Raw genomic sequence first — 27589 nt, 5'->3', positions numbered from 1 at the left:
GCATCTGAACTCGAGTCCTGAGTTCGTGCCTTCCCTTCTCCAAGCCTGAGCCACCTTTTAAATGGGGAACATGATAGTAGTAATAGCTAACCTTGAGCATTTAGCGTGTGCTAGATATTACGTTTATGTTCTATATATATATTTCTCACCACATCCTTATGTGGTGTACTATTACTTATCTCTGCTTTACAGATAAAATTACTTGCTCAATGACCCATCTTTAATAAGCTCCATCACTACCCAGGTTTCTCTAACTCAGAGCCCAGAATCTTAAGGACTATGTTCCCTGCTTCTCAGTATATTGGGTGCCATGGGGAAGGGAAAAAGTAAAGGTGGTACCTCTTGGGGGAAACTGCAGGACAGACTTTGTCTAATTGGCAGTATTGAGTTGCATGTGTTCTGTATGTGAAGAAGGAAGTAGTCAAATTCCTACCTGGATTTTCTCCAAATAATTCCCTTCATCTTGTTTTGTTGTTTTGACACCTTCAAAAGTATTGTCTTGGCATCTTTCTCTGGGCAGTCTGTTTAATTCAGCATCCGCCAAGAACCTCCATTTTCTTCTGGCGGGTAGCGTCACTAAACCCACCTCTGTTGTTCTGACCGGCACTGTGCTGATGTCATCAAATAGAAACGTGGTAGGGAGAAGAGAGGGACAGTGGCATCACTGTTGAGTGTAAGCTAAGGAGTAGCCAAAGTCCAGGAAGAGATTTAGAGGCAGTAACCAGGCTACTGGAAGCTGGAAGAGAAAATAGACTTAACACAAACTTACACGTATGGGTTACCAGTGCAGAATCTTCAAACACAGTTGCTGCCTTAATTCTTCTCATTCCAGGACAACTTCTAATGCAACTCTGTGTCTGGACAGCTCCAAAAGAAAGACATCAGGCTATGCTGAGTTTTCTATAGAGAATAAGCTGGAATATGCCAGTGTCCTTGTTTAGAATGTGACAAGGCCCATTTTTTTAAACTTCGGTTTCTATAGAGAGAGAAGGCAAAGACTGTCTGCCACGTGCCTGGACACTGCACGGTATTTTCCATGCTGCACACGCGCACACATGACACTTCTTACAGAGGCGGATGGCGAGAGGCTCAGGAGCGGCTGGCCTGCTCTGCTCTCTGCTTCCCTTCCTGGAGGTTCGTGGAACCGTCCTAGACACCTTAGAGCCGCGTTTGCCTCCTTCCCTGAGCTTAGCGAGTCCTGATTCTGTGGTAGCCTCCCAGCTTATCCAGGTTCTACCGTTGAGGTAGTGAGCCTTTAAAAAGCTTCCACCCTTGCCTAGGAAAGGCATCACTTGGGAAAAAATGTGCTCAGAGTTTGCTGGGCCACTGCACCCACCCCGCAAGCTCTCGGAGCCTCCTTTTTCCCTTGCTGTGCTTGACCCTGACACTGTGTCCTGTTTTCAGGCCATTCACACACTTCAGTGCTAGGTGGACGTGCAGCCATGGGGGGCATGATGTCTGGGAAGAAATGCCAGTACTTTATTCATGATGCCGCTGGTCGGACTTCTGTGCACATCTGAGAGGCAGAGATTTCTGGTTGCCTCCCTCCTGGAGATGAGAGGGGTGCTGAGGAGTCGGAGGCTGCAGTGAGTGCCTGCTTTCAGTTCACCACAGATGGACCTGACATTGACACTTCAGGTGGAGGCATTCGCTGGAGAGGCCTCCTCCTTCAGTCTTCATTTAGTGATGTCTGGTCTTTGATTCTCGTGATCAAGCAATCCTAGGATAACATGTTTGGAAGATGTAGAAATCCAGATGAGAGTTTTGAGTGTGGAAGTAAACAGAGGCAGTTCAGTTTGCAGTCACAGAAACCTAATGGAAGTTTCCAGAGCAGATGGCCAGCTGGCTGTCCAGTGCCTCTCATTATGATTCTCGTTATCTTTACGACCTAACTAGGGGCCACAGGTGTCTGGGCTTACGTCGTTGGTTAGCTGCTGCCCTGTGGGTCTGTCGGCTGAGGGTCACCTGCTAATACAGACACTTGTTTCCTGAGGTCCTGTCACGGAAGCCGCTGTCAAATGACCTAAAGATACTCCCCTGCTCAGCCCACATCTTTTGAATTCAGCCTGCGTTTCTGTCACTGGACGCAGCATTGGGTTTATAGAAAACAGACACAGCCCCTGCCTTAGAAGAGCTCACAGTGCTGTTGAGAGAGACAGACAGGGACACCACTAACTGGAATTTGTCAGGTTGTGATAAGTGCAGTAATAGAGACACAAATAAACTGGTGTGGGGAGCACATAAAGACAGCCTGGAGGGACAGGCAAGGACTTCACAGAGAAGATGACATTTGTGTTGGACGTGGAAAGATGATTAGGAATGTCAGCAGTTACGGAGTTAAGACAGGGGAGTATTTTTTCAGCAGAGGAAACGGCAGGAACAGAGCAGAGAGGAAAGAACAGCCGGACGCGCTGGTGTGAGTGGTGGCAGGTGAACCTGTTGTGCGCCGCCTCCTACGTCTGGGAAGGTGGGAGCCATGCCCCCTCGCCCTGTAGCCCAGCTTCTTGACGGCCCTCCCCCTTCTCCCCGCCTTTGTCCCCGCTGTCCTCCCACAGTAGCCGAGAGCATTCTTCAGTACTGTCTTCCTGCTTGCTTCTCCTTCTAATGATTATTATAAGAATAAGGAACTCCAAAGCGTCACTCACAGCTGTGAGTGGCTTGATATGCAATTAGATTTAATTAAGTAGGTGGCGCCCCAGTGCTTTAGTCGCATGTTTGGCCTAGGTTTCGCCTGGCCTCCTCCTCACCTGTGCGTTTAAGTTCTTCAGTCTTGCGTGGGGCATGAGAGAAAGATCATTTTGGTGTGTGAGAGCCTCCCCAGCACTGTGGGCTGGGAGGCCCCAGTGGTGACGTGCAACAGCTGCCTCAGAGTTACAGGTGCGTCCTGCCAGACTTTCAGAGCACCTTAATTTGAACCCCAAGCATTAGCAATCCATTGGTAACCCAGGACGTTTGTTCTTTATAGCCGCGGTACCCAATAAGAGTGCTCTGGGGTCCGCAGTTTCTGCAGATGAGATGCGTGACCTCACAGCGGTGCGCCGTGAATGAGGAAGCTGCCCTTGGCCAGCTGGAGACAAGGGCACCGCACCCACCCCCTGGCTCATCAAGTTTGGAAAGGAGGCCCAAGGGGGAGCCGTATCTAGTGGGTTTCTCGTCCCGCAGCTGGTTTGACAGGCCTACGGTTATTTGAATCCAAATCTTCCGACTTTCAGTCCTGAATTAAACCCATTATCCCACAGTTAACTCGCAGTCCATGATGTGAGCAAATAAGATTTTCTCTAAAATGTCAAACAGATGCTCATTTCTGAGATCTTCCCATCATCAGCAGCCTGACACTCACAAAAACAATTATGTAAGAAAAGTGCACTCCAGACCAGCTGAAGTCTGGGCAGTATGATATGGAAGGCACCCCACTGGCATTAAAAAGTTAGGATGACGAATACAACAACATCTCTACCCCTTAAGGGACTCGGAGGCTCAGAGCCTGGCTGAACAGGCAGCCGTGGAGCCAGCCAGTGGGGACACACGAGCACACGCCCATACACACACAGGGCTGCAGCGTGCGACCTGATGGAAGCATGAATCAAGGATGTAAGGCTCAGAGGAGTGATCCGTTCTGGGGTGAAGGCAGTGAGAAGGGCGTGGGGAGGAGCGTGCGGCAGAGCAGACACCCTGGAGTTCCTGGCCCACCGTTCCTAGTCAGTTCCCATGAGCGTGAGTTTCCTTCTTTGCCCCTGGACTAGAGGCAGGCCGGTGGCTCTTCCTCGCTTGTTCTGTCCCAGCAAGAGGTGCTCTCCTGCTCCTGGGAGGGCACCTCTGTCCCTGAGGCACTAACTGCGCCGAGAGGACCACCCTCACGTGTGCCGAGCGGTGGGCAAAGAGGCTTGTGGAGGATGCTGCGGGGCCGGCCCGGGGACGAGCTGGCAGAGCCTGGAGCAAAGGGGGGCTTGGGGCTCTGAGGTCAAAGGACATCGTGGTTAAGGAATTAAGGAGCGAGGTGTCCCGAAGGACAGCAGGATGTGGGCAGAGAGAGTAGGATTTGGGCCTTCACATTTAAGAGGTGGAGCAGTTTTAGGTATGATGACGGGGTGTGGTCATGGGGCGAGCTGATATTTATTAAATTAAATAATGTGCTTCTTGACACCAAGCCAGTAAGGGACGGTACTAGATTTGAGCCCAAGTCTTCAATACGATGTCATTTTCTACTCTTGTCATAGAAAAGACTATTTTTTAAAAAATTATTTTTACTTCTAGAACATATTCCAATGAGTTACCAAGAAAAAAGAATCACAGCTCACACTTATATTATGTGCCAAACACTGTTCTAGGCACTTCACCTATTTTAACTCAGAGTTCTCTGTTGAATTCAGTGACTCCGCTGATTCATTGATCAATGACACTCATTGAAACTCTGTTAAATGAGCACTTTTGTCCTATCCCCCACTTGTACAGATGAGAAAACCGAGGCACAGAACAGTTAAGTCACCCAGCTTGTAAATAATGGATCTGGGAGATGAACTCCAGGTCCATGCTTATAACCTTGACATTATGCTGCCTCTCAGAAGATAAGTGTCATGTGACCTTGGCTGATAGTCTGGGTCATCTGTTCTTGCACCCTCTCTGATATCTTCTTCCTGACACACATGCATTGAGTTGCACAGTAAGCAAGGTCTGACACAGATGGATGAGGCCCTATCCCGACTTCAGTAACCTCAGGATCCAATGGATGAGGCCACAAGGTTCAAGACAAACAAGATTACAAGTCAAAAGTTTTAAGGCCAAGGAAGAAGCAAAATGCTGCAGGAGGAGGGAGAGAATCCTGGCTCAGGGATCAGGGGAAATGATCCTGCTGTATTTGAATTGGATCTTGACGGGTGTGTCCCTGGCTAAAGGGAATACGGGCCAGACAGGAAGGGGGTGTGCAAAGTGCAAGCGAACACAAGCACATCTGTACATCCCAGCGTACGCTCCTGACTGCATCGCAAAAGCATTGTGCATTCTGGAGGGAGCAGTCGGCCCTATTGATTAGCTACACGCCCTCTGCTTGGGTAGTAAAGAGCTAATTATTCTTTGTGAGATTAAAAAAAAAAAAAGAATTGGCGGATATAGCTGACCAGGGTTGATGTTCCCTGGAGTTAGTGTTCGTGATGTGCTTCCCTGGGTTATACGCAAGTGAGTAAATAGGCCATTTGAAGCCAAGTAGAGGAACACCTCAACCATCAGAAAGTAAGCAAAAAAAGTCCTCACGTACCCAGAATAGATGTCCCGAAGTCCCCGAGCACAAGCTCCCGAGCTCCCCTGTTGGAGCCGCCGTCTGGCTGGGGGCAACCCGGAACCATAGTTATTGTTCTTTCCTTACCTAACCGCCCTCACGAGCTGCTTCTCTGCATCAGCTGAGTGACAGATTATAACAAGGAGTCTGCTTCAAGCAGACGTGCTACCAGGTGAGGAGGAGGACAGCAGGGCAGGAAACAGGAAGCCATCGGACACACTGCAGGGGCCTGGGGCCCTGTGCTGTGTCACAGCAGGCTCACTCGTGGTTGTCGTGACGCTCTTGAGTCCTTACATCTGGTTTACTGTCGTACAGAGGGTGGGAAAGTATGTCGTATGTTCTGGGATGACGTCCTTCCAAAATGGTCGGAAGGAAAAGGTGGTGCCTAAAGCCTGATGGCCGCGCTCCAGAATGGGCCGCTCCTTGATGGGGCGGGAAGGTGAAGGCACCCCTGTGTGTGCCTTGGCTCCTGGGAGCGGGGAGGCACTTGCGTGGCAAAAGCCGTGGCGATGCCGTGCTGTGCAGCGATGGTGGGGCTGGGGACGCCGCAGGGCTGCCGGCAGTGAACCGCTTCAGCTGAAACCTCTCCCCCTGCCCCACAGGAGGGCCACCCGGAGGAGCCGGAAGCAGAGGAGCAAGTCCACGAACAGCAGCCCCAGCAGCAGGAAGAGTACTGAACCGTCTCAGCAGCTCTCCACACTTCCGTTTTGGTGGGAACTTTTCTTCTGGAGAATTGGAACACATGTGGCCTCAAGCTCATCAGAAACCAGTTGTTCCCAGCCTGCTGTTCCATCACTGCGCCGGCACCCATGCCAGCCACTGCGCTCGGTTCCCATTTCCTTCGCCAAGACACACTAGCTGCGGCCCTGGGCAGCCTCCCCAAGACATCACGGGGTCACATACCTTCAACTTCACCACTTGGCTGCTTGAGATCGGTTCTGCTCTTTGCATTTCTTTCCAGAACAACTGTCCCCACCCCCACCCCACCCCACCCCCTTTTTATCCTGGTGTGAAACAATGGTAATTTGATATATGGTATTTATATTGGCATTTCTCAACCCAGTGTCACTAGATGTCACACACATTTGTGGTGCTTTGATGTTTGCAAGTCTAACCTCTGAACATAAATTTGGTCAAATAATAAATTGGAACAAAGGGAAAGAGATACTTGATATGAAAGCCATATGACAGTGACTTATTTCACGGGGAAAAACACCGAGTCAGTTTCTCCCTCTACTCACAAACGAAAGGGAAAAAAAAAAAGGAATCAAAACTAGGACTTCAGGGCCCAGCAGTGTTCAGACATCAGCATGTTAGACAACCACACAGTATGTTGTTAGTTTTGAAAGACATTCACTCAAGGAAAACACCATCTCGACTTGGCCCTCTAACTGCTTGCCCTTTCCCTCGCCTCCCCCGACCCAGATTCTCATGCTGTTTTCTTTCTCAGGGTCCTCTTTGGTGGGGAGCCACTCTCCCCAAAAGCTGTCATCAGTTGTCTGCAGTCAGAGGGGGTCTGCATGGGCACAGGTCCTCCTGCCTCCTCGTGTGGGTTTCAGCCCAAATCCTCTCATCCACACTAGGGGATTCCTACTAAAGAATGACTTCAGGGTGTGCAGCCCCGGGCGGCAGGGTCCTGCATCATGCTGCACACTTGCTGGAAGGCTGGGAGTGAAGACTTTATGAATAGGAGCGTAAGCCCAAGGGAGAATCCTGGTTCTGAAGTCTGGTGTTGACACTGGAATGACGGCACAGGAAAATCTGACTCCCAATGCCTTCTGGAATAAAGAATTCCCCCTCTTCAATACTATGGCCCTCCTTGTCATTGACCTTCGCTAAATTGTGGCAATTCATAAACAGAGGAAACATTAATGAATTAAAAGCATTCCTTATTTTTTTTAACTAATATTTGCACATTTTCTTAGTATCTTTCCAAATCTTTGCCTCTTCCCCACCCCACCCTTTGACAGATGGTTTCCCTTCCTGGATCATTCATTTCACTCGGTTTCTAACTTTAGATTTTCTTTCACTTGTTATTTGACTTAGCAGGTGCAACAAAAACAGCAAACAAGTGTGCCCACCCCACTTTCCTCTTAATTGAAAAGCTTAAAATAAATTTCTGAATTATGTATCATAAAGCTTTGACATTTCTTTATTAACTGATGAAATACTAATTCTAAATTCTAGCATTGAAGCTTTCCACCAAAAGAAGTCTTCTCAAAATAAATCTTTTGTGGCAGAGTGGTATTTATTGAGTAACATGTGAAAAAGATTGCTTGTATTTTTGAGGTTATTACAGGACACTGTGCAGAACTGGACAGATGTTTCATGGGGTTTGGTTTCCCTTTCTTCTCTCTCCTGCTTGCTCTGCGCTACAGCGGCAGCTCGTTTCTCTCAGGCTGGAATACGGCCTGGCTCTCGGCGGTGACATCCTCCCACACCTGGTCGCAGGGAGTGGTCGTGCTATACGCAGCATCGTGCTTAACAGTGTGTCGTCCCCACCCCCACCAAGCCTGTTGCACTCACTGAGTTTCCTTCTTTCTAAATAGCTCTTGTAAAGAGGCACAATAAATAATTCCATGCAGGTGATCCTTCAGTGGTTCCTGGGCAGTTCTTTGCTTGCCTTGGACATGTCAGTAATACCCAGTGCCAGGTGGGTCAGGAACCACACTCCCATCATGTGGATGCACATGATTACTGGGTAACGTGCATAAGCCTCACCAGTGACGCTCAGCCACTCTGTTCCTCCCCAAATCCCCAACTTTCTCAGCTATAAACATACTGGCCAGATAGCTGGCAGAGACAACTTTCGCCAGTCATCCTACTTCCTTCTCCTTCCCGGAGTCTTGGGGCAGACTATTCATTTATTTAGAGAGGAGCTATATACTTCTCTTTCTGTCAACATCTGAAACGTCTTCCATTGCCCTGCATCGCATGGGACATCACTGATGCTTTGGGGAATCTTTGACAGCTAAGCATCCTGGTCCTCTTCGGCTGCACCCCAGCTTCTGTGCAGACCACCTCTCATTTCCCAGGACTGCTCCTTTCTCCCTGATGGCTTTACCCCATCATTCTCTCATCTCGGCAGCCAGCGCGTGCTTTCCTCCCTCTATGGACCCCGTCATGCGTCGTCATGCTGGGCCGAGAAGCAGCCCCTGGTGTGTGCCCTGCTTCTCCCTCTCAGAAGCCAGACTTCGGTCTTGGAGTCCCCTTCACACCCGCCGCAGCTGGTTATAGTACTTCCACTGCTCATATCAGGTAGGAAGTGATTGAAGCAGGGGGTAAAGAGAAAAGAGCAGAAAAGCAGAAAAAGAAAAGACAAAGACACACCCTGTTGACCCGAGAGAAGTAAACTCCAGAAGGGAACCAAGAACTCCTCCCTTCCCTGGTGAGTATTTCCATTATTCCGTTAAGGTTTAATATGCATTCAAATTACTTTTACTAAATAGTACACCATAAAGCTTTTGTTATATATTAAATGTAAACTGAAAGGAATGTAAACATATGTATTGTTAATTATAAATATAGATAAGTAATGACATAATAGATGAAAAAGTCTTACTCAGATGTATCACATTCATTTTACATTACCCACCTACTGTCGCATGGTAGAATAGTTTTTTGTCTCTGAATATGTGAATAACTTGACTTGCATTTATCTTTTTACATATTTAATTAAAAAAAAAGGTATATGTTAAAATTGGCCTGGATCTATAGAGTCTTAAATTTTTATGCTAAAGGTTTCCTTTTGAGTGAGCATGGATATACGAATAGGCTATTTATGTAAAGTCGCACATAGAGCCCACATTTTATTATGATTTACATGGTGGGGGGCCTTGTTTTTATTGACAGCAAATGTTTCAACAGGAATTACAGGTTAGTATTAGGTATCCAATGTAGCAGCTGTATTACCTTTTTAAAACTCTACCAAAAAAATTTTCTTACCGAAAAGAAAGATACACCATTCATTCCGTTAGGAAACATTCCACTTGCAAGCAAACAAAGACCTCGCTCCTGCAGGTTCACCTCCTCCATCTGGACAACACAAAGGCTGGGCAAAAGCAGGCAGATGTTTTGAAGTAAAGCTTTGTGGCAAAGCGACCTGTGATTGGCAAAAGCTCTTTGATTAAGTGTATTCTCCTCCCTCCCTGCCTACCAGTTTGCTGACTTTAACTAACAGTGATGATTTATAGACATAAATGGAACACCAACCTTACAGGAATAACTGAAAAAATGTATTTGAACTGGCCCACTGCCCTCCTGGAGACCCTGTAGAACAGGTGATGACAGTCTGTTGGAAGACTTTGCCCAGGAGCCTCCAGGTTACTGAGGTTCAGCTGACACCCTTTTACCCTGAAGGATGCCAGCCTTACTGAACCTGCTTTCAAGCACCACCTAGAGCCCAGTTTTGTTTCTATACTGTCCTTTGGCAACTGTTTTCCATTCATTTGCCTTTAGGCCCTTTTCTTTTAAAAGCAGAGAAGCAGGAAAATAACAAAGCTACCATCACTGCTCTCCACCTACACATTACTCCACAGGGTACTTCTGTGATGGAAGTCTGAGCCGTTACCTGGGTTGGGAAAGCTCATGCTCAAAGCACACATGTGTTTCCATTTAATTCACCAACCCTAGGGTTTTAAACACTAGATCTTAGACGTTTGTGCACAGTCAAGAATATATGATTCATTTTACTTAAAAGTCACACTGGTGGACTCTAAACACATCACAAACAGTTCAAAAGTGGTGAGATAACACATTTGCTCCATTTTATTAAATCTGAGATCATCAATAAAAATTTGAGGTGTTCCTACTGGTATTATGGGTAGGCCCATGAGTCCAGAGGGAGGGGAAAAAAGTTAATAGACTTACACTAAATTCGAGTTACAAGATGCCAGTTCTCTAAAATTAAACACAAACTTCATGTCTCTGACCTTTCTTATGCTTCCTCTCAATGGCTAGAACACAGCCACCGTGACCATTTAGGCTGCTATTATGAGTAAATATTCACTGACCCAACTTCTCAGCACTAACACAGAGTCGCCAAACAGCACCAAGTGTGAGAACAGAGCATCTCCCTGGATGTCTAACAGCTCCTGTTTTGCTGAACTGGGAACTCACAAGAGACACTCTCCATTCATTGGAAGAGCTCGGGCTTTACTGCCTAACAGAAGGCAAAGCGTAAAATCCATTGAACCCTTGACCCTCAGATAGCACCAGGACTTCAGGTCACAAGACTGCCCAAGGGCAGACCCTTCCCCCAGGCTGTGACCTGGACCCCATAGTGTATCAGTAGGGCTTACACAGAAGGTGCATTTGCTAAGGCCTTGCCTCCTCCTGTTGGGTTTAGGATTGGAACAAAAAAATGGAACGCCCAGCTGGAGCTAATTTGTTGAATGCCTTTTTCTCTCTTTCCACTGACCTAAAATGTTGAACCCTTTGCCAAGTTTTAATTTCTTAAACAGGTTTCTTTTTATATTTTGTACCTATTTTATCAAGACAGGGTGTAAATTGTTTTTAAAGAGCAACAGCACATTAATGTACCTTTGAATTCATGCTGTTCGTTAGAAACTAGCCCAGTACCTAAATGCATCCTCTTTCAGAAAATAAAGTACACATTTCTTTCTGTGTAGCAAGAGCCCCTCAAATTTTACACTATGGTATTCCTTTCAGCCTTGAAGGTTACCTGTATATTATAACTTAAAAAAAAAAATTTTTTTAAGATACATTTATCTTATTCACTAAAATGTTTTGGTCAAATCTGACCATTTAAATGAGGCTTTAGAAATTACAGAAGTAATGAAAAGTTCCCATAAATGTATTCAGAATTTTAGTCTAATTCAAATTCACAGCTTACTACTAGGACACTCTCTTCCAATCTGATACATTTATGGTGCAGGTGAAATGTGGCCTCCTGCCAATGGAACAGTTTTTTACCAGCATGAAAGTTATGTCAGAGAAAGAAAATGTCTCATAAGCTAAGCTGTCTCAAAGACAGGTTCAGGGACCTTCCTGTCCTGTAGACATAGACACTGTCCAGTCACCTGAGCTTAAAACAAAAAACCAAGAGGCAGAGATAGCTTCAAGATGGCAGAGGAGTAAGACATGGAGATCAACTTCCTCCCCACAAATACATCAAAAATACATCTACATATGGAACAGCTCCTACAGAACACCTACTGAAAGCTGTCAGAAGACCTCAGACTTCCCAAAAAGCAAGAAACTCCCCATGTACCTGGGTAGGGCAAAAGAAAAAAGAAAAAACAGAGACAAAAGAATAGGGACGGGACCTGCACCTCTGGGAGGGAGCTGTGAAGGAGGAAAAGCTTCCACACACTAGGAAGCCCCTTCACTGGCGGAGACGGCAGGTGGGCGGGGGGGAAGGCTTCGGAGCCACGGAGGAGAGCACAGTAACAGGGATGCAGAGGGCATAGCGGAGAGGTTCCCGCACAGAGGATCCGTGCCGACCAGCTCTCACCAGCCCGAGAGGCTTGTCTGCTCACCTGCCGGCCAGGACGGGTGGGGGCTGGGAGCTGAGGCTCGGGCTTCGGAGGGCGGATCCCAGGGAGAGGACTGGGGTTGGCTGCGTGAACACAGCCTGAAGGGGGTTAGTGCACCACAGCTAGCCGGGAGGGAGTCTGGGAAAAAGTCTGGACCTGCCTAAGAGGCAAGAGACCATTGTTGCAGGGTGCACAAGGAGAGGGGATTCAGAGCACTGCCTAAACGAGCTCCAGAGAGGGGCGCTAGCCGCAGCTATCAGGGCAGACACCACAGACGGGCATGAGATGCTAAGGCTGCTGCTGCAGCCACCAAGAAGCCTGTGTGCAAGCACAGGTCACTATCCACACCCCCCCTCCTGGGAGCCTGTGCAGCCCGCCACTGCCAGGGTCCCATGATCCAGGGACAACTTCCCCGGGAGAACACATGGCACGCCTCAGGCTGTTGCAACGTCACGCCGGCCTCGGCCGCTGCAGGCTCGCCCTGCATTCCGCACCCCTCCCTCCCCCCGGCCTGAGTGAGCCAGAGCCCCCTAATCAGCTGCTCCTTTAACCCCATCCTGTCTGGGTGGGTAACAGACACCCTAAGGTGACCTACACGCAGAGGCGGGGCCAAATCCAAAGCTGAACCCCAGGAGCTGTGTGAACAAAGAAGAGAAAGGGAAATTTCTCCCAGCAGCCTCAGAAGCAGCAGATTAAATCTCCACAATCAACTTGATGTAACCTGCATCTGTGGAATACCTGAATAGACAATGAATCATCCCAAAATTGAGGCGGTGGACGTTGGGATCAACTGTAGACTTGGGGTTTGCTTTCTGCACCTAATTTGTTTCTGGTTTTATGTTTATCTTAGTTTAGTATTTAGAGCTTATTATCATTGGTAGATTTGTTTATTGATTTGGTGGCTCTCTTCCTTTTTTTATGTATATATTTTTTCCTTTGAGGGTCTGTATGTGTATGCTTCTTTGTGTGGTTTTGTCTGTATAGCTTTGCTTTTACCATTTATCCTAGGGTTCTGTCTTTTTTTTTTAAGCATAGTTTTTAGTGCAAACACGGTAAGTTAAGCAAAATGAGAAGACAGAGAAATACACAGCAGATGAAAGACCAAGGTAAAAACCCATGAGACCAAACAAATGAAGAGGAAATAGGCAGTATACCTGAAACAGAATTCAGAGTAATGACAGTGAAGATGATCCAAAATCTTGGAAATAGAATGGAGAAACTACAAGAAATATTTAACAAGGACCTAGAACTACAGAGCAAACAAACAATGATGAACAACACAATAAATGAAATTTAAAATCCTCTACAAGGAAACAATAGCAGAATAACTGAGGCAGAAGAATGAATAAGTGACCTGGAAAGTAAAATAGTGGAAATAACTACTGCAGAGCAGAACAAAGAAAAAAGAATGAAAAGAATTGAGGACAGTCTCAGAGACCTCTGGGAAAACATTAAACACACCAACATTCGAATTATAAGGGTCCCAGAAGAACAAGAGCAAAAGAAAGGGACTGAGAAAATATTTGAAGAGATTATAGTTGAAAACTTCCCTAATATGGGAAAGGAAATTGTCAATCAAGTCCAGGAAGCACAGAGTCCCATACAGGATAAATCAAAGGAGAAACACACCAAAACACATATAAATCAAATTATCAAAAATTAAATTAAAGAAAGAATATTAAAAGCAGCAAGGGAAAAGCAACAAATAACATACAAGGGAATCCCCATAAGGTTAAGAGCTGATCTTTCAGCAGAAACTCTGCAAGCCAGAAGGGAATGGCAGGACATGTTTAAAGCGATGAAAGAGAAAAAGCTACAACCAAGATTACTCTACCCAGCAAGGATCTCATTCACATTTGACAGAGAAATTAAAACATTGACAAACAAGCAAAAGCTAACAGAATTCAGCACCACCAAACCAGCTTTACAACAAATGCTAAAGGAACTTCTCTAGGCAGGAAACACAAGAGAAGGAAAAGACCTACAATAACAAAGCCAAAACAATTAAGAAAATGGTAATACAAACATCCATATCGATAACTACCTTAAACGTAAATGGATTAAATGCTCCAACCAAAAGACACAGACTGGCTGAATGGACACAAAAACAAGACCCATATATATGCTGTCTACAAGAGACCCACTTCAGACCTAGGAACACATACAGACTGAAAGTGAGGGGATGGATAAAGATATTCCATGCAAATGGAAATCAAAAGAAAGCTGGAGTAGCAATTCTCATATCAGACAAAATAGACTTTAAAATAAAGACTATTACAAGAGACAAAGAAGGACACTACATAATGATCAAGGGATCAATCCAAGAAGAATATATAACAATTGTAAATATTTATGCACCCAACATAGGAACACCTCAATACTTAAGGCAAACGCTAACAGCCATAAAAGGGGAAATCGACAGTAACACAATCAGTAGGGGACTTTATCACCCCACTTTCACCAATGGACAGATCATCCAAAATGAAAATAAATAAGGAAACACAGGCTTTAAATGATACATTAAACAAGATGGACTTCATTGATATTTACAGGACATTCCATCCAAAAACAACACAATACACATTCTTCTCAAGTGCTCATGGAACATTCTCCAGGATAGATCATATCTTGGGTCACAAATCAAGCCTTGGTAAATTTAAGAAAATTCAAATTGTATCAACTATCTTTTCTGACCACAACTCTATGAGACTAGATATCAATTACAGGAAAAAAAACTGTAAAAACTACAAACACATAGAGGCTAAAAAATACACTACTAAATTACCAAGAGATCACTGAAGAAATCAAAGAGGAAATCAAAAAATACCTAGAAACAAATGACAATGAAAACACGATGACCCAAAACCTATGGGATGCAGCAAAAGCAGTTCTAAGAGGGAAGTTTATAGCAATACAATCCTACCTCAACAAACAAGAAACATCTCAAAGAAACAACCTAACCTTACACCTAAAGCAATTAGAGAAAGAAGAACAAAAAAAACCCAAAGTTAGCAGAAAGAAAGAAATCATAACGATCAGATCAGGAATAAATAAAAAAGAAATGAAGAAAACAATAGCTAAGATCAGTAAAACTAAAAGCTGGTTCTTTAAGAAGATAAACAAAATTGATAAACCACTAGCCAGACTCATCAAGAAAAAAAAGAAGACTCAAATCAACAGAAGTAGAAATGAAAAAGAAGTAACAACTGACACTGCAGAAATACAAAGGATCATGAGAGATTACTCCAAGCAACTATATGCCAGTAAAATGGACAACCTGGAAGAAATGGACACATTCTTAGAAAAGCACAACCTTCTGAGACTGAACCAGGAAGAAATAGAAAATATGAACAGACCAATCACAAGTAATGAAATTGAAACTGTGATTTAAAATCTTCCAACAAACAAAAGCCCAGGACCAGATGGCTTCACAGGCAAATTCTATCAAACATTTAGAGAAGGGGCTTCCCTGGTGGCGCAGTGGTTGAGAATCTGCCTGCTAATGCAGGAGACACGGGTTCGAGCCCTGGCCTGGGAAGATCCCACATGCCACGGAGCAGCTGGGCCCGTGAGCCACAGCTGCTGAGCCTGCGCGTCTGGAGCCTGTGCCCCGCAACGGGAGGGGCCGCGATAGTGAAAGGCCCGCGCACCGCGATGAAGAGCGGTCCCTGCACCGCGATGAAGAGTGGCCCCCACTTGCCGCAACTAGAGAAAGCCCTCGCACGAACCGAAGACCCAGCACAGTCAAAAATAAATAAATAAATAAATAAATAAATAAAATTAAAAAAAAAAAAAAAAAATTTAGAGAAGAGCTAACACCTATCCTTCTCAAACTCTTCCAAAATATAGCAGAGGGAGGGACACTCCCAAACTCATTCTACGAGGCCTCCATCACCCTGATACCAAAACCAGACAAAGATGTCACAAAAAAAGAAAACTACAGGCCAATATCTCTGATGAACATAGATGCAAAAATCCTCAACAAAATACTAGCAAACAGAATCCAACAGCACATTAAAAGGATCATACACCATGATCAAGTGGGGTTTATCCCAGGAATGCAAGGATTCTTCAATATATGCAAATCAATCCATGTGATAAACCATATTAACAAATAGAAGGAGAAAAACTATACGATCATCTCACTAGATGCGGAAAAAGCTTTTGACAAAATTCAACACCCATTTATGATAAAAACTCTCCAGAAAGTAGGCATAGAGGGAACTTACCACAACATAATAAAGGCCATATGTGACAAACCCACAGCCAACATCGTTCTCAATGGTGAAAAACTGAAACCATTTCCATTAAGATCAGGAATAAGAAAAGGTTGCTGACTCTCACCACTATTATTCAACATACTTTTGGAAGTTTTAGCTACAGCAATCAGAGAAGAAAAACAAATAAAAGGAATCCAAATTGGAAAAGAAGAAGTAAAACTGTCACTGTTTGCAGATGACATGATACTATACACAGAGAATCCTAAAGATGCCACCAGAAAACTACTAGAGTTAATCAATGAATTTGGTAAAGTAGCAGGATATAAAATTAATGCACAGAAATCTCTCACATTCCTATACACTGATGATGAAAAATCTGAAAGAGAAATTAAGGAAACACTCCCATTTACCACTGCAACAAAAAGAATAAAATACCTAGGAATAAACCTACCTAAGGAGACAAAAGACCTGTATGCAGAAAACTATAAGACACTGATGAAAGAAATTAAAGATGATACCAACAGATGGAGAGATATACCATGTTCTTGGATTGGAGGAATCAACATTATGAAAATGACTCTACTACCCAAAGCAATCTACAGATTCAATGAAATCCCTATCAAACTACCAATGGCATTTTTCACACAACTAGAACAAAAAATTTCACAATTTGTATGGAAACACAAAAGACCCCGAAGAGCCAAAGCAATCTTGAGAAAGAAAAACAGAGCTGGAGGAATCAGGCTCCCTGACTTCAGACTATACTACAAAGCTACAGTAATCAAGACAGTATGGTACTGGCACAAAAACAGAAACATAGATCAATGGAACAGGATAGAAAGCCCAGAGATAAACCCACGCACATATGGTCACCTTATTTTTGATAAAGGAGGCAAGAACATAAAATGGAGAAAAGACAGCCTCTTCAACAAGTGGTGCTAGGAAAACTGGACAGCTACATGTAAAAGAATGAAATTAGAACACTCCCTAACACATACCCAAAAATAAACTCAAAATGGATTAAAGACTTAAATGTAAGGCCAGACACTATAAAACCCTTAGAGGATAACATAGGTAGAACACTCTATGACATAAATCACAGCAAGATCCTTTTTGACCCACCTCCTAGAGTAATGGAAATAAAAACAAAAATAAACAAATGGGACCTAATGAAACTTAAAAGCTTTTGCACAGCAAAGGAAACCATAAACAAGATGAAAGACAACCCTCAGAATGGGAGAAAGTACTTGCAAATGAAGTAACTGACAAAGGATTACTCTCCAAAATTTACAACCAGCTCATGCAGCTCAATACCAAAAATACAAACAACCCAATCCAAAAATGGGCAGAAGACCTAAATAGACATTTCTCCAAAGAAGATATACAGATTGCCAACAAACACATGAAAGGATGCTTAGTATCACTAATCATTAGAGAAATGCAAATCGAAACTACCATGAGGCATCACCTCACACCAGTCAGAATGGCCATCATCAAAAAATCTACAAACAGGGGCTTCCTTGGTGGCGCAGTGGTTGAGAATCTGCCTGCCGATGCAGGGGACACGGGTTCGAGCCCTGGTCTGGGAGGATCCCACATGCCGCAGAGCAACTAGGCCCGTGAGCCACAACTACTGAGCCTGCGCGTCTGGAGCCTGTGCTCTGCAACAAGAGAAGCCGCGACAGTGAAAGGCCCGCGCACCGCGATGAGGAGTGGCCCCCGCTCGCCGCAACTAGAGAAAGCTCTCGCACAGAAACGAAGACCCAACACAGCCAAAAATAAATAAATAAATTAAAAAAAAAAAAATCTACAAACAATAAATGCTGGAGAGGGTGTGGAGAAGAGGGAACCCTCTTGTACTGTTGGTGGGAATGTAAACTGATACAGCCACTATGGAGAACAGTATGGAGGTTCCTCAAAAAACTAAAAATAGAACTACCATATGACCCAGGAATCCCACTGCTGGGCATATACCCTGAGAAAACCATAATTCAAAAAGAGTCATGTACCACAATGTTCACTGCAGCTCTATTTACAATAGTCAGGACATGGAAGCAACCTAAGTGTCCATCGACAGATGAATGGATAAAGAAGATGTGGCACATATATACAATGGAATATTACTCAGCCATAAAAAGAAACGAAATTGAGTTATTTGTAGTGAGGTGGATGGAACTACAGACTGTCATACAGAGTGAAGTAAGTCAGAAAGAGAAAAACAAATACCGTATGCTAACACATATACATGGAATCTAAAAAAAAAAAAAAAGGTTCTGATAAACCCAGGGGCAGGACAGGAATAAAGACGCAGATGTAGAGAATGGACCTGAGGACACGGGGAGGGGGGAAGGGTAAGCTGGGATGAAGTGTGAGAGTGGCATGGACATATATAGACTACCAAATGTAAAATAGATAGCTAGTGGGAAGCAGCCACATAGCACAGGAAGATCAGCTCGGTGCTTTGTGTCTACCTAGAGGGGTGGGATAGGAAGGGTGGGAGGGAGACGCAAGAGGGAGGCGATATGGAGATATATGTATATGCATAGCTGATTCACTTTGTTATACAGCAGAAACTAACACACCATTGTAAAGCAATTATACTCCAGTAAAGATGTTAAAAGGAAAAAGAAAGAAAATGTAAGCAGAACACGTATCACATCTGCCGCATAGTAAGTGCTCAATAAATGTAATCTGCATATGTTAAAAAAAAAAAAAAACCATGAGGGCCTTTGGTCATTTGGCCCATTAACATTGCTCCTTGGGAGAAACCATGCCCTGGAATCCAGAACAGGAAGTGGCTGCTGCTTCACAGAAAGGGTGTTTATTCCTGGTCACATTTTTTAAATGGAAAGGTGTGTATGTTCAAAGGCTCACTCAGCTGTCTCCTCAAGAGAAATAGAGGGAGAAAAAAATTACCTAACACAGCCTCTCTTTAAATGTAAAACACATATCCAAGAAAGCTGCTAATTCTACCTCAGAAATACCCATAAGAAATTTTTAAGCTAAAAAGAAGGAGGGGTAAGGGAACAGTGTTTTTGTTTTCTCCTCCAATTTAATTGTTTTCAAAAGCTGAGCACCAACCATGGGCAAAACGCAGCAGTCACCAGTGACTTTTTACTACTAAAATATCATGTCACTGTCTCTCAAATACTCTAAAGAGGCACTCTGAATCCATACCTGCCTCAGTCCATAAAAAGTAAACTGAAGCAGTTCACATATTCTTTAAAGCAGTATATTACACATAAGTGAGGACATCAGAGAGAAGGAGGGAACAATGAAGCCAGCAGTATGTCAGTGGCCTCACACATGCCCTAAAGGTCTTCTAGACTTTACTAGGACCAAGGGGGAAAAATCATCTCTGACCTTCCTACTTGCCAACACAGAGAGGAAGTAATCATCACTCCAAAGTGTCCATAAGCTGAAAACAAATCAGTTGCTTAGGAGTACATATACTTAGGCCTAAGAGACATTTCTCCATGGCTCCTCCTCCTAAGAAATTAACGATGCAGGGAACCTGACCTTCACAGCATCTCGCAGCAAATACAGTAACGGTCTAACTGGCCTGTCCCTGTTAGTCATCAGGACTATCCCTGATGACATAATGCCAAGACTCAGTTCAGTAAAGACTAGTCTACCAGGGACCAAAACTGTCTGTGCATGGAACTAGCCCCCGGAGTTTCGGCCTTCATCCCAGGATGAAGAGTATCCAGAGGAACAGCATGCGTGGTGGGGCTGCTACAGGTTCAACTCCTTGCCGTGGAGGCTGAGGTGGACCCTGCAGGGCAGAGAGTGTGCCCTTCTGTGACCTGACCGGCACTAGAGGGCAGCTCTAGGACGGAAGGCTACCCATCAAGACCCAGTCCCTTTCCTGACAGTCAGCAACCTTGGGTGTGGGGCAGCAGTTCATGCTGAAGGCTGAGGAGCCCGGCCGGGACACGCGCTGGAAGTGCAGGCCACCCCACCGCTCATGGAGAAGGCAGGAGGCCCATGCGCAGGGTCACAGTTTTCCCCAGAGCATTGTAAGATCTGACTTGTGAATTTCTGTTTTTTCTATTATTCTTGGCAATTTACCGATAAGGCAGTTTTCAGTGTAGATTACAAATATGAAACTACTGGCTGTTACTTCCCATAACCCTCAAAATTATCCTAGAGATAGGAAACACCATCTGTCAGTGGACTAAGTCCAAACCTAAGTCTGCAGGGAAAGAAGGGATAATATTTTAATAAAAATCTTAACTGTATCTATAAAAACCCTTTACGGGTTGCAAAATAGTTTCCCAAATAACCATGTGGAGGAAAAAGAGAATAGGCTTTGAAAATGCTCTGACCTGAAGTCAAATCCCAGCCACACCACTTCTAGCTGTGTGATTTTCAACAGACCGCATACCATTTCTCAGTCTCCATTTCCTCTTCTGAATATGTAGAGAAAACTTACCTGGCAAACTTGTTTTGAAGAATAAATGAGGTTACATGTATAAAGTACCTTACACATAGCAGATAGTTAATAAATAGTAACTACTGTTACTAGTTTTGGCTTTGATCGTCCTGTGAGGGAGGTAATATAGATATTATACTACTACGACCCTGGTACTAGACATTTCACTACTGCCCACTGCTCCCATCACCCCTGCAGGAGCAGCCCGAGCAGCCGTATATTATACCACAGAATTTTGCCCCCTCTCTGCCACAGCTGATGGTCCAGAGTGGACGTCTAACCCAGGGGCAGTCAACCTATGGTTGCCAGTGACCACATGGCCTGACTATGAGCCAGACCAATCTGGTGCTTAAAAATTCTGACTCTCGACAAATAACAATCAAAAACCCAAGTCCCTGAAGGGACAGTTCCCTGAGTGAGGCCTATCTTTCCTACCTTGGAGGCATTTGGAGAAAAGTCAAATGTGAAATAAAACTCTGCTTTTAGAGGCTGCTACCCTCTACCCATAGTCGGTGCTCAAAATATGTTGTTTGCATCGATATGTCACTTTCATGGGTATTTAGATTTAATTTAATTTGTTTTTTCTCACCTACTTATATGCTCTGAGGTCACTTCCTGAGCAAATGAAATAAGGAAGAGTAAATACATACAGGTTCAAAGTGAATTTTCAACACAAGTTAAAGAATGATCTCTGTTTTCTCCCTTCACTCTCCTCTACTAGTTTTCCAGCCAACGGGCATGTCTACCCAACCTGCTGCCACTCAGGGTATCCCCTCCCAGGGCAGTAGAGCAGGTGGAGGCCACAGGGACGTCCCCTTTACGTACAACACCCACCTTCCTAAACCCCCCTCTCAACAATAAGGACATGGAGGCTCACCTGCGTCCACCTCATTTCTGGCACCTCTTTTCACTCCTAAGAAGAAAAAAATGATCATATACTCATCCCACCCTCTGCAGTGGACATGATACAGTTTTTGACACTGTGAACAGGACAAGTGTCAATTCCTCTAGGCTTTCCAGAAGCCTTGTAACTGCAGAGAGGACCATGGGGCCAGGAGAAAGAGCCAGTGAAAGGGCTCTGATGTGACGATCACTCTGCACTATCAAAATAACAAACAAGCGCACGTTCAGGTAACCAGCGAGGCAGCTATGGCTAAAGGAAGCACACTAAAAGTCGCCATTATCTATAAAAGTTTCCTGTTCTTTCTGTGCTGCTCTCTCCCCAAAACTTCTTTTCCCTGAAACTGCCTTCCTTATACTGAGAAAACCTGGGCTATTTCCAAAAGACTACTTATGGGAAATACTTTGGATACATTTTAGTGATTTTTAAAATTTTATTATTTATTTATTTATTTTTGGCTGTGTTGGGTCTTCATTGCTGTGCACAGGCTTTCTCTAGTTGCGTCAAGTGGGGGCTACTCTTCGTTGCAGTGCGCGGGCTTCTCGTTGCAGTGGCTTTTCTTGTTGCGGAGCACAGGCTCTAGGCGTGTGGGCTTCAGTAGTTGCAGCACATGCACTCAGTAGTTGTGGTGCGCAGGCTCAGTAGTTGTGGCTCGCGGGCTCTACAGCACAGGCTCAATAGTTGTGGTGCACGGGCTTAGCTGCTCCATGGCATGTGGGATCTTCCTGGACCAGGGATTGAACCCGTGTCCCCTACATTGGCGGGTGGACTCAACCACTGCACCACCAGGGAAGTCCCTTGGATACATTTTAAAAACAGCTCAGAGATAATTTTAAGAACATACCTCACTGGACTGGCTCTTCGCTTTCAACATAGAAATCACACTGTCCACCTTTCTCCGTATTCCCAACTTCTGCATGTCCAGGGGGAAAACTTAGCCTTGCCACATTCATCAGGATCTTAGCTCCCAACTGCCTAGTGAGACCCACCAGCACATTCTGCTTTAGCCACCTCTGATGACAACCATGGCAAAGGTGGTGACCCTGCAGGCGGTCCGTTCCCTGACACCCCAACATGCGCTCAGTGATTCATCTACCAGCACAGTGTACAAGGACCCATCTTTGAAGCCTGGCAAGTTTTTTGGCCATTTACTAAAACTTACTCAGTTTGCTTATCTAGAACAGGGAGAATAATGGTAGCCCTGTTGTATGGCCACAGCCTAGCACATCATAGGTGCTCAACAAATAACAGTTACATACGTGAGCATTCAGCACAGTGTATAATCACCTATGTATATTTATCAGTGTAATTATTTGGCTAATTTCTAACCTTGTCATCACTACTAAATTCCATGCACCACAGCCACATAGACTGTATCTGTATGGCTCAACATTCCGGCCCTAGCATCTAGCCCCCTGAGCTGATACATAGGAGGTGCACAATACGCTTATTGGTGAGTGGAAACTGCCTCTACAGAGGGTTGTTATGAATATTTAATAAAATACTGCATGCCAATGAGGTACCACCTCACACCAGTCAGAATGGCCATCATTAAAAAGTCTACAAATAACAAATGCTGGGGAAGGTATGGAGAAAAGGGAACCCTCCTACACTGTTGGTGGGAATATAAGTTGTTGCAGCCACTATGGAAAACAGTATGGAGGTTCCTCAAAAACTAATAATAGAGTTGCCATATGATCCAGCAATCCCACTCCTGGGCATATATCTGGACTAAACTATAATTCAAAAAGATATATGTACCCCTGTGTTCATAGCAGCACTATTCACAATAACCAAGACATGGAAACAACCTAAATGTCCATTGACAGATGAATGGATAAAGAAGATGTGGTATACATATACAGTGGAATATTACTCAGCCATAAAAAAGAATGAAATAATGCCATTTGCAGTAACATGGATGGACCTAGAGATTATCATACTAAGTGAAGTAAGTCAGAAAGAGAAAGACAAATACCATATGATATTACTTATATGTGGAATCTAAAATATGACACAAATGAACATATCTACAAAACAGAAACAGACTCACAGACATAAAGAACAGACTTGTGGTTGCCAAGGGGGAAAGGGTGTGGGGGAGGGATGGATTGGGAGTTTGGGGTTAGCAGATGCAAACTGTTATATACAGAATGGATAAACAATAAGGTCCTACTGTACAGCACAGGGAACTATATTCAGTATTTTGTGATAAGCCATAATGGAAAAGAATATAAAAAAGAATGTATATATATGTATAATTGAATCACTTTGCTGTACAGCAGAAATTAATACAACATTGTAAATCAACTATACTTCAATCAATCAATCAATCAATCAAAATAATGCATGCAAAGAGCTTAGCATTGTGCCTGGCACATAATCAGTACAGGTATACCTTGTTTTACTGTGCTTCAATTTATTGCACTTTGCAGATAACTGCATTTTACAGTTGAAGGTGTGTGGCAACCCTATCAGATGACGTTTAGCGTTTTTTAGCAATAAAATATTTTTAATTAAAGCATGTACATTTTTTAGACATAATGCTATTGCACACTTAATAGACTACAGTGTAGTGTAAACATAACTTTTATATGCCCTGGGAAACCAAAAAACTTTGTGTGACTCACCTTATTGCTATATCTACTTTATTGCAGTGGTCTAGAAGCAAACCCAAAATATCTCTGAAGTATGCCTGTACTCAGTACGTTGTTGCCTGCTACAATTAGTAGTGTAGTAATAGTAGTAATAGCAGTTGTGGTGGTGGTGGTATTATTTCTCTCAATCCATGCCTGAATTGTGGTGTGAAAAGGAGATTCTCTCTCTGTTTTCCAGAGAGGGAGGCAGCCATCCAGAGACCGTACCTGCGCTACTGCTTTTTTCAGATCCCCATCACCACCATTTTCGTTTCTAGCTTTAAATTCCTGCCTCCTCTCTCCACAATCTACCCACCATGATATACTCTTCTGGCTTATGTTCAGTCTCTAGAAGAATAAAAGTTTCCACAGTTAACTGATAGATGATAAGCTTTCTGCTCAACACTAAACACTGGAAACCGTTGGATCTACATGTTCCAAATGGTTTCTTTTGACCGAAAGGGGACTGGAGATCATTGTTAATCTAGCAGTGTCTTAAAAGAGAGAATGACCTTGCTTGGTGTCACCACAGGTTTCCCTCGAAGGAATCAGGTCTTCTCTCTTAACACATTATATTGTGATTACTGGTGTTTAAGCCTGTGTTCATACCAAGGTATGAATTCAGGGATGGGACCATTGCATCTATAAATTTAATATCCCAGCATCTAGCAGTCTGAGCACAGAGCAAAACTCAGTGTATGATTGATTACCAAATAAAGAAGGGGAAAGGCGCCATGATAGAGTTTAGAGTTATTTCCTATATCTCCATTTTGCTCTCCATTAACACAAATAACAAAAATTTAGCTTTATATTAAAGAAAATTACAATCCAGGTGGTCAGAAGAACTAGAGAGATGAGAACACAGAATTGGAGAGAACAATGAAGTGTGGCCTCTTGGTCATGAGCATGGAAATTTAACATCATGATTTTTAAAAAGCTACCACTTCATCATATGATGTATTTTCAAGCTTTAGAGATTGAATTCCTCAATATATATTAGATTCTGATTACATGATTATGTTCGACTTTGAACTTTTCTTATATAAACCTCAAAACAAAAATGGAAAGGTCATGAAAAGAACAAGAAAATGTTAAGTCAGAAAAAGACTTAGCAACCCTATAGGCCAGTGATTCTCAAAATATGGTCCTGAGACTCTTAGAGATCTCCAAGACCATTTCAGGGAGTCCTTGAAATCAAATCATTTCCATGATGATATTAAGATGCTATCTGCCTTTCTCACTCCCATCCTTTAACCAGTCAGTATACAGCAGATCTTTCCCAGGGTTACAGGATGTATGACATCACAGCAATAGCAGGTTTAACAGTCCAACTGTCTTCTACTAAGCCAGACCTTAAGAAAATTTGCAAAAAAAATGTAAAATAATATCACTTTTCTCACTGTTTTTGTTTTGAAAAAATAGTTATTTTTTGTAAAAATATTCTTTGTTCATATATAAGTTTATTATTGCTTTTTAAAAAGAATTAGTATTTTTAACTTCCCAGTTGTAGTTTCTAAAATGATAAATATCAATAACTATAACCCATATAAATAAAAGTTCTTTGGAGTCTTCAATATTTCTTGAGTCTAAATAGGGTCTGAGACCCTTAAGTGTGAGAACCACTGCTCTAAACCCATGGTTTTCAACCAGGGATTTGCATTTGAATCAGGAAATCAGGTCCTGGCTTTTCTATGTTGTAACTGATAAAGAGGCAAAGAAGCACTCTAAGCTCCATGGCCTCACCTGTAACATTAGAAGGTGACAGTAAAAATAGAGGCTGGGATCGGAAAAGTATTGTGAAGTAATTATTGGGCTGGCCAAGAAGTTCGTTCGGGTTTTCCGTAGCATCTTACGGAAAAATCCGAACGAACTTTTTGGCCAACCCAATAGTAGCGACCATTCATATGAAACTGGATATAGAAAATGCAAAACAGTAAGAGTCAAAGATTTAAAGGTTTTTAGGCTAGGCAACTGGCAGGAAACTAGTGCCTCTGGTAGTTGAGAATAGCCAGGTTGGAACTGGGAGAGAAGCTATGAACCCACTGTTAGATGGCAGGTCCTGAAAGTGGAGATGTCCTGCAATGTCTCAATCGCTCTTTGGAGACAGAGAACTTCAGTGGAGGTGAGCAGTCTGAACCAGGGATATGGATTTGAGGGTTAGTTAGCCCTCTCTTGTGACAGGTGGCATCCAGAGGGTGAATAAGCCCACCCAGGAAGTGAATGTGGAACCTGGAGCTGTTCAAGGCAGAACCTGGGATGAGGGGCTCCTTTTTGGAGCAGGAACTAAAGAAGAGCCTAGGAGATGTTGTGAAAGGCCCAACCAGATAACCAGAACAATGCAGGAGCCTGCATGGTATCCATGACATAGCCACTGGATGGGTGGGAAGATGGAAAGATAAAAAAAGAGGAAAAAAAAAAAAACCAGAGGAGACAGCTTCAAGGAGGATTGACTGGTCAACAATATCAAAGCCACAGAAAAGACAATGGTAAATTCTGAGAAGCTATGGATTTGACCAGAATTGGATCATTGCCAGCTTCAAACAAAACTTTTTAATAGAAAAATTTTAGTGGAGTCAAAACAATACATGAAAACTGCATGGGAAAAAAATCTAAAAGCATACGGAAGGAAATAAAAAGGATGGGAGAAAGAAAAGGAACAAAATCCAGCAAAGACTCTTGGTATTTAAGCCATGACCACCTGTGTACAGCCATGATAGAAATACCCGATGGCTTCAGAGCCGCTGAAGGTGCTAAAAGCAAAGGGAAGAAGGGTGGGTACCAGGACTCACAGACTTTCATCGTCTTCAAACCACTCTGTTCATGGGACTATTTCTTATTACATCAAAAGAGAATCCTAAGAAATCCTATACATCAGAGGTCAAAAGACATTAAGAGTAATGAGGTGAAGGTTAAAAGATCTATTCTGGTTATTTAAAAGAAAATATTTAGATTTTAATAGATCTTGACTTGCTATGAGGTACAAATAATAAAAATCAAAATATCAGAGATTCGTGTAGAAAAAAGGAATTGCTATGACTACCACAAGTTGGCCTCCACAGAAAATATAAATAGGAATCAGAATGAGAAAATTATAGAGAAATGTGACTGATTTGGAAACCATTTGAACTAGTACTATTCTTTAATGTTTTGCTCATTTGGCTCTGATATGAGAACATGAAAACATTCCTCCACTTCAATAGCTCCTTTGTATTTCAGATTAAAATGAGCAGACCATCAATTAACGAAATGAAACTGGAAACCAAGACCATCTAATGACTTACTCCACTAAAATGTCCGTGTCCCCTTCACTGTTAACTTCTAATATTTATAGGCCCATACCAAAATTCAAGAGTAGGCATGCATTAAATGCATTATATTGCAGGCCAAATAGTAAAAGCAGATAACAGGGAATGAGGACTCAATACATCTTTAGCTGCCAGAATGTAAAGCTTCAAACCAGTTGTAAAGGACCAAAATTTCCTACCTCTTCTCCAGCATTTTCCATTAACCATGAAAATTCCTGAGACCTGCTATGAGGTTTGCTACTTTTTTGACTGGTGAGGGAAGGTGGAGTAGGGAAGAGTCCGATTTCCCCAGCTTCTTTGGGGATAACCCAGTCACCTTCCAG

General features: G+C 43.5%; 1 protein-coding gene across 4 annotated transcripts in view; it reads left to right on the top strand.

Moving 5' to 3' along the window:
• The window catches only part of MAPRE2 (microtubule associated protein RP/EB family member 2), a 176328-nt gene extending 167353 nt beyond the window's left edge, over nt 1-8975 (top strand). For all 4 annotated transcript variants that reach the window (XM_057526951.1, XM_007167071.3, XM_007167070.2 and 1 more), the window contains one exon: nt 5875-8975. In XM_057526951.1, coding sequence (XP_057382934.1) covers nt 5875-5949 — 75 coding nt within the window. In that variant the 3' untranslated portion in view covers nt 5950-8975. The remainder of the gene's footprint in view (nt 1-5874) is intronic.
• The last annotated feature ends 18614 nt before the right edge of the window (nt 8976-27589 follow it).

Source organism: Balaenoptera acutorostrata, chromosome 13 (assembly GCF_949987535.1).
Source record: "Balaenoptera acutorostrata chromosome 13, mBalAcu1.1, whole genome shotgun sequence".
Taxonomy (NCBI): domain Eukaryota; kingdom Metazoa; phylum Chordata; class Mammalia; order Artiodactyla; family Balaenopteridae; genus Balaenoptera; species Balaenoptera acutorostrata.
This window is presented reverse-complemented; position numbering and strand designations above follow the sequence as displayed.